The 14,959-nt window shown below is 39.7% G+C and overlaps 2 protein-coding genes and 1 long non-coding RNA gene across 4 annotated transcripts in view; all 3 read left to right on the top strand.

Annotated features, from left to right (window-relative positions):
- Positions 1 to 203: 203 nt before the first annotated feature.
- On the top strand, positions 204 to 7,503 carry QNG1 (Q-nucleotide N-glycosylase 1). Its single transcript, XM_064402861.1, has 4 exons — positions 204 to 641; positions 1,687 to 1,946; positions 5,365 to 5,560; positions 6,789 to 7,503. Exons 1-4 carry the CDS (start codon positions 305 to 307, stop codon positions 7,019 to 7,021), a joined length of 1,026 nt encoding a protein of 341 aa, XP_064258931.1. The 5' UTR covers positions 204 to 304; the 3' UTR covers positions 7,022 to 7,503.
- On the top strand, positions 1,958 to 3,052 carry LOC135289358 (uncharacterized). Its single transcript, XR_010352128.1, has 2 exons — positions 1,958 to 2,390; positions 2,931 to 3,052. It is a non-coding gene; the product is annotated as an uncharacterized LOC135289358 (long non-coding RNA).
- A 643-nt stretch (positions 7,504 to 8,146) lies between the features above and the next one.
- KIF27 (kinesin family member 27) overlaps positions 8,147 to 14,959 on the top strand; it is a 31,570-nt gene continuing 24,757 nt past the window's right edge. For both annotated transcript variants that reach the window (XM_064402847.1, XM_064402846.1), the window contains exons 1-4: positions 8,147 to 8,375; positions 9,783 to 10,175; positions 12,156 to 12,356; positions 13,724 to 14,652. In XM_064402847.1, coding sequence (XP_064258917.1) covers positions 9,878 to 10,175; positions 12,156 to 12,356; positions 13,724 to 14,652 — 1,428 coding nt within the window. In that variant the 5' untranslated portion in view covers positions 8,147 to 8,375; positions 9,783 to 9,877. The remainder of the gene's footprint in view (positions 8,376 to 9,782; positions 10,176 to 12,155; positions 12,357 to 13,723; positions 14,653 to 14,959) is intronic.

The raw sequence follows: 14,959 nt of genomic DNA, 5'->3' as shown, positions 1-14,959 counted from the left end.
ATGGGAATCTTCTGGAAAACTTTCCTACCGTGAAGCTGAGTCTGCCCACTGCTGTAGCCTAGCGGGATTTGAGGGGGCGACTCTCAACATGAACGTGCCGCCCAAGCGCTCCCGGGCCCGGGCTCCGCGCTCGCCCCCGCCCCGAGCGCCGCCCGGGCCCCGCCCGCGCCTGCGCGCAGCGGCAGCCCCGCGGGGCGGGGCGGGGCGGGGAGCGGAGCGGCGGCCAGAGCCGCTCCCCGTGCGCGCCCCGCGGGAAGCGCGGCGGAGAGGCTGGCCTCGGCAGCGTGCGTGTTTCCTGCCAAGCATGGAGGTGTTCCCGTCCCCCCTGGAGTCTGCCAGGTTCATAGCCGAGCACAGCAAAGATGTCTCCGTGGACGAGGAGGGAGCGCGGCGGGTTGCGGAGAGCCTGTTCGACAAAGCCTCGGCGGCGGAGTTCGGGTTGGCGGGGTGGAAAAGCCTACACGAGCTGAACCCCCGGGCTGCCGACAAGGAGGCTGTAGACTGGGTGTTCCTGGTGGACACCCTCAACTTCTCCTTCTGGTCCGAGCAGGAGGAGCGCAAGTACCTTGTGAAGTACAAGGATAAAACCTACAGCGGCTACTGGTCGCTGTGCGCCGCCGTCAACAGGGCCCTGGACGACGGTCAGTGAGCGCCGGGGCAGCGGGGCCGGGCCGGGGCTGCGGGCGAGGGGCGTCGGAAGCCGGGCGTGCTAAATGAAGGCGGCACCTCGGATCTGGGACACGCTCTTGGAAACCGCTGCTCGCTGTGTCAGTAGCTCTGTATGTGCAGGCGTCCCGTTGAGCTTGGGGAGGGGAACTGGAAGTGCTTTGAAAATACCCTTGTACTGAAACTAACTCGTGGCTGTATCTGGGTTAACTCTTCCTTTCAAAAGACTTTAAGGACTGCCAGTAATCAGCTGTGCGCGACTTGGGTTATTTCACATGTATTCTTAAGTTACAGATTCCCGTGGCAAATGAAAAAATGAGGCATAAAGCGAGAATCCTCTAGACTAATCAAATGCCAATGTCTAAAGTAAATCTGAAAACCCATATGCCCCTCAAACCAGTATTTTAAAACCAGTATTTTAAACTTTCGGATTTAAACCCAGTACTTTGGTACTCCCTCTTTTTGCTGTTCTCACAAAAAAAAAAAAAAAAAAAAAAAAAAAAAAAAAAAAAAACCACACCAAAACCAAACCTAAAACCCCAATTGTTAGTAGGTATAGATGAAAGTTTTAATTCATTTTCTGCAGAGTTATTTAGTAAATTAAGGGGGTATTAGCATTAAGATACGTTTTGTAAATCCACAGCATGATTAGGATCCATGGGAAAACAGGCTTATTCTGACGAAACCAGTTACATATTGACTGTGTTTGCCAATGTGCTATGTAAACATCACACTTAAAATACGAAAACCAGGCAGTTTGGGAGAATTACACACAAAAAGTAACAACAGTTCTATGGTTGTATGTTGGAAGTTTGCTGTAGAAGAAAACAGCATGCACTCGTAAATTTAGTTGTCAGCAGCTCTGTGGATGCAGTTATTGCTGAAAGCAAAGGTGGGTTTAAGAGTTGATGGACTTCTTAGATCTTTCTGTAGAAGTGCTTTCCTTTAGCAGACCACTGCACTAGGTCTATATGTTATGTTATGTGATAGCCTAAATATCTCATTTTCACTTTTCTGAAGGAATACCTATCACCAGTGCATCCTATTTTGCCACCATGACGCTTGACCAAGTTAGGCACGTATTTCGCTCTGACACAGAAGTGCCTTTGCCTTTGATTGAAGAAAGACACCGGGTGCTGAACGAAAGTGGAATAGTTCTGTTAGAGAAGTTTGGAGGATCTTTCCTCACGTGTGTTAAAATGAGTGAGAAGAGTGCTCAGAAACTGCTACATCTTGTACTGGAAAATTTTCCTTCTTACAGAGATGAAGCTGTATTTGAGGTAAGCTAATTCTGAAGCTCTACTATTTACTAACAGTAAAAGACACTTGATAGTCTACTAGTCAGGACAAGAATAACTTTCTTTTTCCCACCAGAGGAGTACCTCTTTTCTCATATGCTGTCTCTTTATCAATTTACTGTAATTTATTTTGGTATACTCTTGAGTTCCCAGTTAGATCACACCTCCTTTTTGCTCCCTAAAAATGAATAGTATTTGAGATAATTCCTGCCTGAAAAATGGGAATCCTTTTTCCTTTTTTTTTTTTGCACTTCCTTGAATCGCTGACAACCCTCCTCCCACCATCTTCTTTTTCTTTTACCTTAAGGTTCTCTGCAGCTAATGAAGGAAGTGAAACTCTGGTAGAATTAATGCACAGCTACTGGGACTCCACCCTCTAACGGCTGTTGATTCAACAGGCATTACTCAAATCACCACAGATTAGAAGTAACCCACTTTTTTTACAAATGTTGACAGTATATCAAAATGTTTACTGAAAGAAACTGATGGGAATTAAGCAGGGATCATTTGATATTTTTTCTCTCCCAGTTTTCACCTATACTGGCATGGTTTTCATTTAGCACCTGTGACTTAAGTAGCAGCTCGTGTGCTCAGTTGCATGTGAAGTAGTACTCAGCTGTTACATCATTAAATCTAGAAGACTTTGTTAGTGACAGCACTGCCTATGCTACTGGTCTGTGCAGTCTTTTCAGCTTCTTGGAATACCAGTCACTGAAGCTTTGAACCTATTGCATTTATTGCCCTCAGTAGGAGGTGTCATTTTATTTTCCTTAGTCTCCTGCTGTGAAGCAAAATATATTTACAAAAGAAAAAATTAGAGGTTCTTTTTAATTAATCTTTGAAGCTACTGGTTTCATTTATTTGGGTTTATTTGAGTTTTTTAACGTAAAAAGTAATTTTTTGACAATTTTTATTATTCAAAAGGGAATGTTTTCTAAGTAAAGTGATATTTTCTTATCTTTATAGTGACTGTATTCATTGATGTTATATCTTTCATGAGATGATGATGAGTGCTTTATAAAGCAAGCCTCCTTAAAAGCAGCAGCAGACTACAGAATGAAAAGCTGTTCCAAAAATGATCCCAGACCGTAAGCACTGACTTAGTAATAAAGCCTGTTGCATGAATATGGAAGCTTTTTTTCTGCTTTCACTTAGCAAGATGTGTATTTTGAAGGTGGTGACATGGATCACATTATTTTTATGGTAGCAGGTTGAGCTCTCACAAGTAAGACTTCTGAAGGGTTAGGAGGGAACTGGAAAGATGGTGAAATATCCAACAGCAAACCAGTGCTTTTCAGTAACTCTCCAAAGGAAAAATACATATAAATTAAGTCCTACATTAGGATCATACTATCACAGACTGCTAAAGCTGGCCTTCAAGGGAAGCTTCTAAAATTAGCTCAATTATTTGACTGTATGTTTTTCCAAATACATATATAAAACACTTTTAATAATTGCACATGTAATCCCAGAAATCGCCAGTGTTAGTTTTTCTGAAAAAGAAAATGCAAACCAAGACCAATATCTCCAAAACATTTTTTCTCCTTGGTGGATAATACATATTTAGATGCTGTGCTGCATTTGATTCCCAACAGCAGTTTAAGTTTTAGACTATATTGTACTCTTACATCAGGGTTTTTGTGTTCTGACAGAGACTTAGTGGAGTCCTTTCTGATCTTCCCCTATATTGCATGTATTCATCTTTTACTTGCCATCCATCACATGAGACTGAGGTTGTAAAATTCTCATTATCCTATTCTTTGCTTTGTTTTTTTAATGGCTGTGCTATCACATTTTGCTCTTTGCCAACACAGGACTCCTCCTTTCTTTTAATGACAGTAGGTTATAATTAGATATATTCCTTAATACTAGCACATTGTACTGCAGAGAAGATGCAAATGTTCCTGTATGTGATACTGTTTCCTGGAAAGGCAAAATGTTGCAGAAAAAAAGTTAAAAATATATAGTTGTATTGCCATGTTGAAAAAAGTTCCATTTTTGATAAATTGTACTATCTTTACTGTCTTTCACAGACAGAATCAGAGACTAGGTAAGAGTTTAAGAAACCGTACCATAAGTGGGTCCAACCTCCCTGCTCAAGCAGGGTCATCCCAGAGCACATGATGCAGGATTGTGTCCAGACAGTTCTTGAGTATATCCCATGAGGGAGACTCCACAATCTCTCTAAACAATCTGTGCCAGTGCAGTCACTTGCACAGTAAAGAAGTTCCTAAGTTCTTCCAATTTGACATATATATGTCATCCACCTAGTGCTTTTCCTGCTTCCTGATAAATAGTGGGAAAATTTACTTGAAATGCTTCATAGTCTTTTTCATATTGAGATTTTTGTGTAAACTTAATATGTTCTGTACAACATAAAAGTTAACAATTGAAACAATGAAATTACAAATTTATCTGCTCATTGATGAGTCGCAGACAATATTTTTTTCCTAATTAAGCTGCAGCATGAAATGAAAATTTCCATTCTAATTCTGCCTTCCTCTATTCTTGTGAAATGGTATGGTGCTAGAGAAAAATCAGTACTTTACTACTGGAAAATTCCTAATGCTATGAAAGAATGACACCCTTGCTTTGGGACAGTAGGAGCTATGATAAAATTTGCTCTGTTAATTATTCTTGTTACCACTTCTTGTGTGATGTTTAAGGTGGTGTTTTGTTACTTAAGGTACAAAATCACATATGTTCTCTAGAAGTAAGTTTGTGTATCTGTGTCAAGTGTAGAATGAGGCACAGGGAAGGCAGGAGTTTTGAGGATGTTTTGGAAGTTGTTCCTTGCAATGTAGTTGAACTTCCCAGTGTTTTTGGAGAATATTCAAGGACAAAAAATGTGATTTGCTGTCAGGAATAGTTACAGCATCTTGGCAGTAAATAAAGAGGAGCATTCAGTAAAGTTTTCACCATAATTCTATTTCTTTAACAGTAAATGGATTAACAGTACAGATAAATTGATTAACAAATTTTTTTAATTGCCTGGTACGATACATGTCTATTATGCTTCTCTTGTCAAATTAAAAGGTTGGATGTACTGTAGAGTTTCTGAAAATTAATGTTGCTGGACGTTCAACTACCGTGTTTGCCAAGTGGCAGTAAACAACTATGAATGTGTTCTGAGAGCCAGGCATATTCTAAACATTTTTTATTTGCTGCAGTCACTTTTATTATGTTACTTTTTTATTTCAGTTTATTTATGGGCATTCCACATAATCCATGTTTGTAGATTGATCTTGTTTAGATTTTAAAATATTTAAGTTTAAAATATTTAAGAGTTTTATTCTGTTCTAATTAAGTAATGTTTGCCTAACAATATGATGTGCTTAATGTGTTATTTGCTATATTTATTGATCAGGCACTTAAACAATCCATACATTTCTTTCTTCAGAAAAAGAAGGTGTCTTTCTACAAACGGGCGCAAATACTTGTGGCTGACACATGGAGTGTCTTAGAAGGCAAAGGAGATGGTTCTTTTGATGATATTTCCAGTCTGACGATATTTGCTGACTACAGAATTCCACAAGTTCTTGTTCACTTAAAAGCAATGAAGTATTCTGAAAAATTAATGAAGAAACTACGTGAAGGTTTGTTCTGTCCTTGCTAATATCAAGTAATCTTACTGCCTGATATTGCAGACTAAGGCTAGTTCTAAAATGTAATATGTTATCCATGTAAGGGTTATGAGTCAGTTTTTTTCCTCCATGGATTTCTTAGGTACTGATGAGGTAACAGGAAACAACTTTTTCTCTAACCATGGTCTTGAGTGAGATCTCAAGGTTACTTTTTCTATAAAGACCTAACTGTTTTGTGTGTTAAACATTGATAGGGGAGGGATTAAAGAGACTCAAAGATAATTTGAGTTTCTGAAAAGCTGCTGTTGCAAAACCACTTTTCAGAATAGTTACAACTTTTGAAGTTTACATAAAAGAAACAATGATTTTGTCATTTATTCAAATTTGTAAAAGCATGGGAATTCCTCTGAACTGCTAGTTAATAAGCAAAGTAATATTATAAGCATCCATTAAAAAATACTGCTTTAAATGAAATTAATTGCACATTATTAGGATCTCATTTTTTAAGCATGGTCTCATCTTCCCAATATTTACTAACCACAAATTTTAGTAAATAAAAATAAGCCAATCTCTTTTGCACTGTAAAATGATTGTATTTAGATGTAGAACTGCTATTATGCAATTTCAGAAATGCTCGGGAATATAAACAGATCAGTGCAGTCACCCATGAACTTTAAAAGAATGGCCATACATGTATTTATGTCTTTATGTAATCTGTATAACTAAATAGACCTCATAGACATTTTATCCTTCCATGAATCCTAATGAGAACATTGCCATTTAAATAATTCCACTGTTTCTCTTTACATTCAGTTCTTTTGGAGGGTTGTTTGTTTTTAATTTTAAAATCTTAGACTTCAGTCATCCTGGTAGAAAATATACTATGAAGTATAATAATTATATACTAAAAAGTATACTGTAATAAAAGATTATCTTTTTTGTTTCTGCAAGCAAAGAAATGATCATATGATTTGCAGTACACCCTGCTCCTAAAGCAGTTCCTTAGAATACAGGATGTTGCTTGAATTGAATAGGAGGGAAGCTTCTAAGTGCAATGTGGTAAAATTAAAGTAACAGTTAGAAAATGTATAGCAACATTGTTAACAGTTGCTGGCTAAGTCATGAGAACTAGAATCCTAGAACAGAATAAATATGAAGGAGGAAAAAAATCACAAATTTTGTCGGTCCTTGGCCTTCTGTCTGTTCCATGTAAATGGATTGCTGTCTCTTGTGTCTGCAGGAACGCTTTTCCAATCTGGAGACAAAGAAGAGGTAGAGATCCGTGGCTGTTCTATTTGGTGTTGTGCATTGATTTGTAAGCACCTTCAGGAGCTCTATCAGAAGAAGGGTCAGGACATGCATGAAAAGATCAATGCAGTTTTACTCGATTATTATCTTTGGGATTATGCCAGGGATCACAGGGCAGAGATGAAAGATATCCCATTCCACCGAGTACGGTGTATATATTACTAAGTGCAGTCTGATAGCTGTTGCATTGCTGCCTTATCTTTTGAACTGCGGTTTTGCTTTTCATATGGTGATTTGTTATGCAGTAATTTGGAACGGTTAAATCAAATGCTTGCTTTCTAGTGATGTAGTAACAACATGCCTTTTTTCCCCCGCATTGCTTTATTACCTTTTTATTACCTTTCTTTTAATATGTTACTTGTCCTGACTGCAATTAACAGTGTAAATTTTGTGGGCAACCCATGTTAAGGTAGGGTTTATTACTCCTGCTTTGACCTTTGTATTGGTGTACGTAGCTACCTGTGCGCACGGCCAGATGTGTGTGCAGATCCGGTGCTGTACCTTGCTCCTCGGCCCCTCCCTGTTCCTGCCTGTCCCCTCTCATACCTGCACGGAGGTGGCAGGTGCTTGGCAGATGCTTTACTGCTCAGAGATGGAAGTGTAACCCGTCCAATTGTCCAATAAACAGTGTGGTGACAGATGTGCCATGGGGGTGTATCTGCGTTTTTACTGCTAGGGGTGAGATGGATGGGCTCAGTCCATGCAGGGAGGGAGGTGGGAAGGGAGGGGAGGAATCACAGAATCACTTAGGTTGGAAAAGATCTCTGGGATCATCAGGTCTGACCTGTGACCAAACACAACTTTGTCTACTAGACCATGGCACTGAGTACCACGTCCAGTCTTTCCTTAAACACCTTCAGGGATTGTGATTCCATCACCTGACTAGGCAGCCTGTTCCAATATTTAATCACTATTTTTGTGAAGCAATTTTTCCTGACGTCCAACCTGAACCTTCCCTATCACAGCTTGAAGCTATTTCCTTTTGTACTGGCACCTGTTGCCTGTGAGGAGAGGCCGAACGCCATCTTGGTGCCCCTTCCTTTCAGACGGCTGTAGAGAGCAGTAAGGTGCCCCTGAGCGTCCTCCAGGCCAAACACCCCCAGCTCCCTCAGCCGCTCCTAACAGCACTTTTGCTCCAGACCCTTCCTCAGCTGCGCTGCACTTCTCTGGACACGCTCCAGCGCCTCCGTCCTTCCCGCAGGGAGCGGCCGGGGCGGGGAGCAGGGCGGGCGGGCCGCCAGCCGCGCTCGTCCCGCCGCGGGGGGCGCTGCGCGCGCGGCGCGCGGCCATGGCGGCCGTTGCCTAGCGAGGGGCCGCGAACAGCGCGGGCCGCCCGCCGCCGCCGGCCGCTGCCCTCGCTGCGGCCCGGGCCCGGCTCGGCCCGGCTCGGCTCGGCTCCGCGGCTCCCGACGCTCCCGCGTGATACGATCCCGGCTGCTCCTCAGGTTTGGAGAGGTTGCAAACACGGAAAATCCGCTGGGCCGCGCTCAGAGCATCCCTGCAAGCGAGGAGGCCGCCTGTATGTTTGCCTCTGCCTTACGGCAGCCGCGGGCGTCGACACCCGCCTATCTCTCTAGCCTTGATGTATACCTTTCATGTGTTTCTTATTCCCGCTTTTTTAGAAAATAGATTCTAGGAAATACAGTTTCCCTCCCACACCCGGGACGTGGTTTGTTAATTTGCTTGTTTATGAATATGACTTTAAAAAGAGGGTAGGAAATGTTGGCATTTCCTTGTTGGCATTTCCTTTTTTGCACCCTAGCAGCACTTGCTAGGGGGCAAAAAAGAAATAATGCACCCAGGTAACTAAACTCAATTATCAATCAAAATGTGTTTTTAATCTGTAGTCCGTAGGTTTATGTGTCTGTTTCTGCTTGCCCTGTCCCTAATGATACAAGTCATTCTCATGCTTTGCTTATTTGTTCTTGTGCTCAGTCAATAAAATGGGGCTTTTCTTTTTTCAAAGTTCAGCAAAGTCCTCAAATTAAGAGGAGGAAGATTAAATGCAAAAGCTTTTCTCTTTGCTGCTGTGAGATAACACTGTTTTAAGCTATTAGTTTTCAACAAACTTGAATTCTGGGAGCTTAGCTGATTTCTGCCAGTTCAGTAACACAGCTTCCTTGAAGACAATGTGTGTGAGAGCAGGAAGTTCAGCAAACTTTACCTTGCATGACAAAAAATCTCAGAGTTAGCAACAACAATGGAAAATATGTGCGCGGAATCCCATGCAGATTTTTGAATTCTAGTGAAAAACAGCTATAAAGAAAGGCAATTCCTTAATATTTACAAGTGTGCTACTGTGCACTGCCTATGCTGTAAGACTGAATATGCACCAGGCAGTATAAGGAACCATGTATGCTAAAATGATAATTACTAAAACATAATTACATATGTGCCTAAAGTTTCAGATCGAAATCAGAGGAATGCTCTACATGTAGTAAATAGATACTTTTAAAACCACACTTCTTTGTGCTTGTTGAGTTAGAAATGTTTGGTGCTTGATAAGTGGAAGAGGGTATTAAAACATGTATGTATATACAACTTCTGGAGAAAAAGGTTTTGTTTGACTGATTTGTGTTGCCTATGGAATATGAATGCAGGAGCATGGAAATGAGAGGATCCATTGTAAGCCTTTACTTTATCAACAGTGTTTATTAAAACTCTTACAATATTGTTACTTTGTATGACTGTGTTATATTAAAATAGGAAATCAGTCAACTTTCAGACTTAAGTCTGCTAACCCGGAAATTAATAGATGTAAACATAATTTATTAATTGATTATATAGTTACTAATAGAGCTGCATTTATATCAGGTAGTTTTCAAGATTGTAATGGTGCTTACATGTTCCTTAGGAAATCTCAATTTTTCACTTCAGGGGATACATTCTTTTGTATTACATAACATGAAAAACTTTTTTTTCTTAGTTGCAGACAACTAAGAGAGGTGAACAGAGCTGTGGTAACAGATTTCTTCTTGACAATGTGAATACTGAGAGGGAAGCACAAGGGTGGAGTCTGGCATGGAGGAGATCCCAGTTAAAGTTGCAGTCCGAGTCAGACCTTTGCTTTCCAAAGAAATACTTCAAAACCACCAAGTGTGTGTCAGATTAGTCCCAAATGCTAAACAAGTTATCATTGGAAAGGACCATGTCTTCACTTTTGATTTTGTATTTGGCAAAAACTCAACCCAAGAAGAAGTTTATGCTGTTTGTATTAAGCCTCTTCTAGTGTCTCTGATTGAAGGATACAATGCTACAGTGTTTGCGTATGGACAGACTGGTTCTGGGAAGACTTACACCATCGGTGGTGATCACATTGGTAGGTTATAGAAAGATTTTTGGGTTTTGGAATTTTTTTAATCAGTAGAGGGTGCATTTCTGCAAGTTAAATGTTTATTACATAGCAGATAATGCTGCATAATTTTAAGGACCAAGGCAAAAACATGTAGTTAAAAAAACCCAAAACTTCCAAAGTTTATGTGATACTTAAAGTTCTAAAAATGTCTCTATAAATTAGACTATACCAAAAATGTCTAAGAAAAACCTAATTTGTTAAGTGTTTTTTCACATTCCACATTGTGACATGCAACTTAGAACTTTTTCTTCTGAAATATAGTGTTTTTTAAAATTTTTACTACATTTATCTTGCCTTGAAAATGTTTTCATTGGGCACTTAATTGTTTACTTGCTCATTCTGTGTTAGATTTGTTGTGACATCAGAGAAATTTATGATTTCATGTTTCCAAATGTATATAGAGTATTGTAAATATCTTGGTAGAATCTTCCTTTTATTTAGAGTCATAGGGTCACAGAACTGTGTAGCTTGGAAAAGACACCTAAAATCTTAAAAGTCCAGCCGTTAACTCTGCATTTCCAGGTCGACAACCAGGCCCATTCCATTGGTTGACCACCAGTGAAGAAATTTTTCCTAATATCCAATCTAAACCTCCCCAGGTGCAACCTGAGGTCATTTCTTCTTGTTCTCTCACTTTTTATGTGGGAGAGGAGACTGACCCCCCCTCGCGCCAGTTACACCCTCCTGTCAGGTGCTGGTAGAGAGCAATGCAGTCTATCCTGAGTCTGCTTTTCTCCAGCTTAAACAACCCCAGCTCCCTCAGCTGCTCCTCACAGGACTTGTGCTCCAGACTGTACCTCAGCGCTGTTGCCCTTCTCTGGACACACTCCAGCTCCTCAATGTCCTTCTTAGAGTGACAGGCCCAGAGCTGAACTCAGCACTCGAGGTGTGACCTCACCAGTGCCCAGCACAGGGCGACAATCTCTGCCCTGGTCCTGCCGCCCACACTGTTGCTGGTATTGGTCAGGATGCCATTGACCTTCTTGGCCACTTGGGCACAGGCTAGCCCGTGATCAGCGGCTGTCAACCAGCGCCCTCAGGTCCTTTCTGGCTGAGCATCTTTCTAGCCACTCTGACCCCACCCAACCTGTAGTGCTTAAGGGGATTGTTGTGACTCAAGGGCAGGACCCCACACAATGGTACAACCTGGTACCATTGGCCTCTTCTGCTTACTGTTGGAACTTCATTTCTATTCCCTTCCCTAGTAGTTATTCAATGTCCCTATAAATACTATTGCTAACTAAATTGTTTTGGTAGTGGACGTTACAGTCTAAGGCTGATCATAGCCTTGCAATTACACCCTTTTAGTTTAATGAATAAATTTACTAAATTAATAGTTAGATGTGAACAACCCGTTAGTTTTTTGGTGAAAAAGATTCTTGGTATTGTCTCATAGGCAAACGTCTTCCAGAGTCGTGGATAAAGAAAACAGATTATTAATGGAAACAATGTCCTATGCTGAATATTTTTTTTTTAAAAGTAGAGTTTGGCACCAGTGTTCCATGCCTATGAAAAAATAGGAAATTATTGTTAATGTTGGTCATAAATCTTCTCACTATGTTACTGATGATTTTGCTTTATATAAGTAGAATTCATAGTTTCTCAAATCATTGAGATCTCATTGCTAACCATATTGAGTAGGGATAAATAAGAAACCTGTACTCTGAGCAGTATAATTCTAAAGCAGAATCCATCTTTTTCATAACTTTCATCACTATTAAAGCATGTCATTTAGAACTTAAATTTCAATCCTAGTACTGGATGCAAACAAAACTTCTGACACACACACAAAAAAACCTACAAAAATCCTTGTGAACAATGACCTCTTCAGATTCTTCAGTGTGTTGCATACTAAATATCACAGGCTTCTCTCAAATGTCAGTCTTTGTAATTTATGTGACAGAATGACTGCAGTTCTCTGTGACATTTGTGCTTATATTTTAGCATCAGTTGCAGTGGATGAAAGGGGCATAATCCCACGGGCTATTCAGGAATTATTTCATCATATTTCTGAGCATCGTAATATTAACTTCCGTGTGAAGGTATCCTATATAGAGGTTTACAAGGAAGAACTTCGAGATTTGTTGGATTTGGAGACCTCTGTGAAAGATCTACATATTCGAGAAGATGAGAAGGGAAATACAGGTAGGATTCCAGCTTTCAAATTTGGTGTTTTGGGTTTCAGTTTGTGTCCAAATTATTCTTGCTTTCTCTTGAAAGTGCTTATTCACTACTAATGAATAAAAGGAAAATAAAGTTTCAGATCATAAGCTCAGTTTAGCTGTTTGGAAGCAGTTTGGGGTTTAGAATGCCTGTGAGCAATATAGATGTTTATTGTGCTGGATGGTAAAGTAAATAACACTATGGTAAAGTAAATAACACTATGGTAAAGTAAATAACACAATGTTTCTGAAAGCTCTGTCTAGAAACAAAATAGTGTGCAATTATTCACTTGAATAAATATTTTAAGATTAAACCATATCTTCTTCCTTCAAAATTACGATTGTTAAGTCAATTATATTTGCTCCCCTTTTACAATGAAATGAGTGGAAGAGACCACTTCATTAAGAGGAGGGGAAGTAGATATTTTTAGAGGCTTTGAGGTTAACACTTGCCCTGTAGGTATCCTGTTCACCCCATGAAAATTCTAGAAGAATCCACTTCAGAGGTATTTAATTCTGAAAGTATCTAACCTGTTTTAGGTTTGGATTTTTTTCCTTTATATTCTAATTGTTGTGTTTACTCTATTATTATTAAACTGCTATATTAAGCTGTCATGGGTTTTTTGTCTGTAGCTGGGAGAAAGCACTAGTTCAGCACAAATCTTGCAGACAATATCATTACTTCAAAAGGATCCCACAATATATTTTAAATTATTTATTTCCTTCAGTACAGTTAGAGTCAGCTTATTGTGATAGGACATTTTCCATTTCTCATTAAAAGAAAAACATGATAAAAAAGATGATTAGTAAGAGTACTTGGTAGAAGTACACTTACACTTTATTAGATTACTAAAAGATACCTGTCCCAAAGGCCCAACTATCTGCACTATTCAGAACAGAAATTCTTTTCTTAGGCTTGGAATAATTTTTACTAGAAACTTTATAGTTCTTAGGGTTTTTTTTAAACTGGCAGAATATCCTTTGAGCTGATTTTGCTCATACTTTTTCTAGGTAGCACCACACTGTAAATTGTAAAGGTAATGTGCAGTGTGCAATGTGTAAATGAGTTGTGTCTTGTGTCTAAGATACTGTTTCAAATGGCACGATAGACCCCTACATGAAATATCTGCAGGTTTCAGATATGTTGTACCTTATGCTTTTCACATATTGTATCTTCTATTTCTATAGCCATATGCTATGACCTGCTATAGCCATAGCAGGCTTATATGTTTCTCTAATACATTATTGTAGTTATTGCTGTAAACTATTGCTGAAGAACTACCATTGTAAACTATTGCTATTTAGAATTTATTAAATTATTCTTACTTTCATCTGGTTTGGTATTTGAAGTGATTGTTGGTGCTAAGGAATTCCAAGTAGAATGTGCAGATGAAGTGATAAGCCTGCTGGAAAGTGGCAATGCAGCTCGTCACACAGGCACAACACAGATGAATGAGCACTCTAGTCGATCTCATGCCATTTTTACCATCAGTATTCATCAGAAGCAGTCTGCAGAGTATCAGAATGCTGCACAGGATCCGATCGCTTCAAAGTTTCATTTTGTGGATTTGGCAGGATCAGAAAGGGTAGCAAAGACTGGAAATACCGGTGAACGCTTCAAAGAATCAGTTCAGATCAATAGTGGTCTCTTGGCCTTGGGAAATGTCATCAGTGCCCTTGGAGACCCAAAAAGGAAAAGTGTGCATATTCCATACAGGGATGCTAAAATCACTCGTATTCTGAAAGACTCCCTTGGAGGAAATGCCAAGACTGTTATGATAACATGTATAAGTCCATCCTCAATGGACTTTGATGAATCTTTAAATTCCCTCAAATATGCCAACAGAGCAAAAAACATTAGAAATAAACCAGTAGTAAATTACAACCCAGAAAAAGAGCGAATTGATGAAATGGAACTTGAAATCAGATTGCTTCGGGAAGCTTTGCAGAGCCAGCAGGACAATAATCAGCATTTACACGACTTAAATGAAGAAAAAGCCCGTGTCAGTTCACTTGAGGAGCAGCTCACTCGCCTTCAGGTTCAATATTTCAGTTACAGAAATTGTGTAGATGAAGCCTTACCTTTTCTAGTTGATTTGAATGATGATGTTAGCTTAAGAAGAAGTCAGCGGGACAGGTTGCAGAGCTGGATCACTATGGTACAGAAAGTAAGGAAGGAAGCTCTCACCATCCAGGAGACTGACACAGGGACTGAGACCAGCCCAGTACCACATCACATTACAATTCTTCAGCTGAAGAGGGAACTAAAGAAATGCCAGGTATTTAATTATAAGCTGTTTATTTAAATGACTAAGTAAAAAAGTCAAATCTGCCAAAATTTGAACTATATTTTGAAGGATGGATAAAATTGTCACCTGTACTTAATTTGTACAATTAAATTTCATTTACAGCTTTGTAGAATTTAATTTGGGTAATCTCTGGGACATAGGTGTTTTGTAATGGATGTTTGAATACACAGTCAGTGACAACAGAGATAAGTGAAGTAATGTTATATTTTCTCTAGTCAGTTTCAAGATTATTCTTGAGGCTGAGCTGTTTTATCTGTTAGATATTTGGTGTTAGCTG

Source organism: Passer domesticus, chromosome Z (assembly GCF_036417665.1).
Source record: "Passer domesticus isolate bPasDom1 chromosome Z, bPasDom1.hap1, whole genome shotgun sequence".
Lineage (NCBI taxonomy): Eukaryota > Metazoa > Chordata > Aves > Passeriformes > Passeridae > Passer > Passer domesticus.
Note: the sequence above shows the minus strand (reverse complement) of the source record. Positions and strands in the feature narration are given on the sequence as shown.